This window comes from Vigna unguiculata, chromosome 11, assembly GCF_004118075.2.
Source record: "Vigna unguiculata cultivar IT97K-499-35 chromosome 11, ASM411807v1, whole genome shotgun sequence".
In the NCBI taxonomy this organism is placed as follows: Eukaryota; Viridiplantae; Streptophyta; class Magnoliopsida; order Fabales; family Fabaceae; genus Vigna; species Vigna unguiculata.
In genome coordinates this window covers 33,095,699-33,099,973 of record NC_040289.1, presented here as the reverse complement: position 1 = coordinate 33,099,973, position 4,275 = coordinate 33,095,699, and the positions used below count along the sequence as shown (strand labels likewise).

General features: G+C 29.1%; 1 protein-coding gene across 1 annotated transcript; it reads left to right on the top strand.

The window, feature by feature from the left end:
• The first annotated feature begins 3,149 nt into the window (after positions 1 to 3,149).
• On the top strand, positions 3,150 to 4,275 carry LOC114168984 (secoisolariciresinol dehydrogenase-like). The gene is made up of 2 exons (XM_028053988.1): positions 3,150 to 3,237; positions 3,352 to 4,275. The coding sequence occupies exons 1-2, from the start codon at positions 3,197 to 3,199 to the stop codon at positions 4,121 to 4,123; spliced, it is 813 nt and encodes a 270-aa protein (XP_027909789.1). The 5' UTR covers positions 3,150 to 3,196; the 3' UTR covers positions 4,124 to 4,275.

Sequence of the window (4,275 nt, the reverse complement as noted above, 5' to 3'; positions counted from 1 at the left end):
TGACAATTAATGTGTAACTGGATACAAATTAAATAGTATAAATATAAATTAAAAATTCGTGCCTAAAAATAAATTAAATGATATAATCATGAATAGATAAATAAAATTAGGATGTAGCCAGAAATAAACAAGATTGATACATAATTGAATATAAATTAAATAAAATAAATAAATAACTATAAATAAATTAAATAATATAAATAAATAAAAAATAAAAGTTAATAAAGTGATATATAATTCAAAATAAATAAAAATTTAATAAAATATTTATACAAATGTATTAAGATTAATATAAAAGAATTTAACAGCAACCCGTTTACTTTATTAATTTATTAATTGACTGACACACTATAAATACTTTCGATATAAATATTTTTAGATGATTAAAATTTTCTTAATTATATTTACTCTCTCGCTCTTTCATTGTATGTTATCTCCTCTTAATTTTCTTTTGCATCTTCTTTTTCACGTCTATTTATAAGTTAAAATTTATTTCCTTTATTTTTATCATGATTACATGAATTTAATTTAATTTTATCTTCTTATATTTTTTTTATTTTCCTTTTTATATTTTAGAAGATTCTTTTAAATAATAATTTATTAATATATATATATATATATATATATATATATATTAGATAATCTTTTAATTTATTTTATTTTCTTATTATTATTATTCTCATTTTCTAAAAACTATTTAATTTGTTTTTCAATATTTAGACTTTATCTATATATAATTAAAAATATTTTTAAAATATAAATTTAATTACATGAGTTACAATATAAAATTTTCTAACTCTTATTTTTAGAATAATAATAAAAAATAAAAGGTATAAAAACATTATATTGTAAATACGAAAAAAGAACATTATTACGTATATTTGACCAATTTAGTTTCTCAACTTTAAAAATTCGAGGATTCAGTATTTTTAATCAATTTTCTTGTTAAATTTATTTTTTGAGTTGTTTATACTATTTGACATTCTTTCATCTTAATGTTTGACTGAGAAATGTGTTTGAAACGTCAAACAAACTTAATAAAATTTGGTTAAAACTAAATTCATACATTTATAAAATAAAATTGGAGACTAAATTAAGTCAAAATTTTAAAAAATGAATAATTTTAATTTTTACATGTTGAGATCAATGATTTTTTGCATTTGACATTATCTCTCATTACCTTTCATTATTTTTTTCATTAAAAATATAAAATTTAACTTTTATTAAAAATGTAAAATTTAACTTTTATTAAAACTATTTTATATATATAAAAATTATCAAATGATAATAAAACGTAGTCAAAAAGCTTTTTTTTCATGTTTCAGTCGGTGGAAAGGCTGGAATAAAAATATAAAAATATTTTATAAAATAAAGTCATTTACGAAACAATATACATCCCGTTTCACCTGTGAAGAATAATATTTAGTACCAATGTTTCCCTGACTCTACTAATATATCTAAGAAATTGAAAATAATATTCACAACCACACGATCTTCATGTCAAAACTGATGTGCTATTACAGTAATATTCAAGTCAGAAAACTTTCTAGTTTATTGTTAATTGATCAGAATTCTAGGTAAATATGATATAATAAGTAGTTTCCACCGTTGAATTAAAACATAATTAATTAAGAAATGACATGATTTATACCAATGGATTGATAACAACTAGTAGGACCTCGTTCATTTCCTTATGTTTCATGATCATTACGCAAATTAAAAATAAAATTAATATAATGTATTTAGACAAAGTAATTTAAAAAAAAATCATTAATAAATTTAAAATTTTTTGAAACGAAATGAATTGTTTGGATTAAAAAATTAAAATTTAGAAATTAAAAAATATATTTCAAATAACAAAAGTAATAGAATTTAAAATTTACTCAAAAAAATAAAAAAATTGAAATTTTATAACGAGTCATTTTCTTAATATTAGATGTGTCAATTTGACAAATAATATACGGACTAACTTCAATCCACTAAATAAACCTTCATTGTATTAGCCCATTAAATAAAAAATAGATTTTGAAATTATTCATAAAAGGAAAAAAAAAATTGAAATTTCATAACGAATCAATTTCTATAATTAAAGATATCAATTTGATAAATGTCCTATGGAATACCTCCATCCACTCTTAAATAAGCCTTAAATTTATTAGTCCATTAAATAAAGGGCAAAAAAAAAAACGACCAAAGTGGATTTCACTCTCTTACAAAATAATTAACTACTAAACACAATATATTCAATTCGAGAAAGAGTTTGAGACGTGTTGGCTTGAGCCAAATAGTCACAAGACTTTTCAACTGTGATCGACTTGCGATCGAGCACTCTTGGGTTAACTTTTGGTTAGATCGACTCGGGTCAACCTTCAATCCTAACTAGTTCAATTCGACCTCCAGCTTGGTCTGTTCAGCTTGGACCAACACGACTCAACCTTCTACTCAAATCAATTCAACTCAATTTTTCGATCCAACCGATTTAAGTCAGTTTTACTCGGACCTCCTTCCTAATCTAAGTTTGCTCGATTCTTTGATCAAACCAACTTAGCTCGATTATTAATCTGGATCATTCCAATTTGATTTTCAACTTGAGTTGAATCGGATCAATCTTCAATCTTCAATCTTCAACCTGATCAACGATTTTTGCTTTCGTTACCATTTTGAGCTTGCATGCCTTTTCTTTATGAGAACTTTTTATGATGTGAATTTTTATTTTGCTCTGATCCATGTAAGTCAGGACCCAGGCCTTTTCTTTACAAGAGCTTTTTATGATGTGAATTTTTATTTTGCTCTGATCCATGTAGATGAAGACCAAATCCTATCCCACAGACAAAGTGAAAGTGACAATTCTACTCTCATTACACGTTATACATAGTGAAAAACTAAATTGTTCAATATTATTTTAATATTTAAATTTAAGTAATAGTTTTTGTAAATTTTAATATAAATATACAAATTTTAAAATGAAAAATTATCTTAAAAGAGAATTTCAATTACTTTATCTAAAAAAAATTGAAATATACAATATTTTAATTATTTTATCTAAACAAAATCTTCAAAAGATGATGAAAATTTAATTACAAATAATTTAAATATCATGAATCTCTTTTGTATAAATATGAGAAAGGGAAGAAAGAAAAACGTGCGTACCACACTTCACAAAAGCTGTGGTTGAGAAACAAGAACGGGGAGAATCATGGGAAGTGTTTCAGTAGTTTCCTCTGCAGTTGCCAGAAGGTATCTCAACCCAAACCAACCCAAAATCTCTTCACCATTTTCTTTTTTGTTAAAGTAAAAGCAATTATCCTTCATAACTGTGATTTGAGTTATTAAACACAATTTGAAAGACAGGTTAGAAGGGAAGGTGGCGTTGATCACAGGTGCAGCAAGTGGCATTGGGGAGAGTACGGCGAGACTAATGGCGAAACATGGAGCCAAAGTAGTGATCGCAGATATCCAAGACGAGTTAGGTCACTCGGTTTCCAAGGACATAGACTCCTCCATCTACGTCCACTGCGACGTCACAAAAGAGGAACACGTGGAACGTGCCGTGGACACCGCCGTTTCTAGGTTCGGGAAACTGGACATCATGCACAACAACGCAGGGACCATAGAAGTGTGGAACCCCAGCATTATGCACAACAAAAAGTCCGATTTCGATGAGGTCATTAACGTCAACTTGGTCGGTGTCTTCCTCGGAATGAAACATGCGGCGAGGGTAATGGCGCCTTCTCGGCGTGGCAGCATAATCGCCACCTCAAGCGTGTGTGGACGCATAGGTGGCGCGGCTTCACACGCTTACACGTGCTCGAAGCATGGCGTTGTGGGGCTGGTGCGAAACGCTGCAGTGGAGCTTGGACCCTTGGGAATACGTGTGAATTGTGTGTCTCCTTACGGAGTTCCAACGCCGTTGAGTAAGAAGTTTCTGAACACTGATGATGAGGGGGTTGCTGCACTTTATTCGAATCTGAAAGGTGTTACTGTGAAACCCGAGGATGTGGCTGAAGCTGTGGTTTACTTGGGGAGTGATGAGTCCAGGTATGTTACTGGGCATGACCTCGTTGTAGATGGAGGCTTCACTGTTGTGAACGCTGGTTTGTGTGTGTTTGAGTCGTTAGTGTAGGGCCTTTTGGTGGTTTTCATTGTTTCAATCGCTATGTTGAATGACATGCATCAGCTGCTTCGTTATGCTCTGGTTGTAATGGTGCTGAAAAGTGATTGAGGGTAACTGCTTTATGTTTGTGTCCTTTGAGTACTGTAGCACGTGGTGATCAC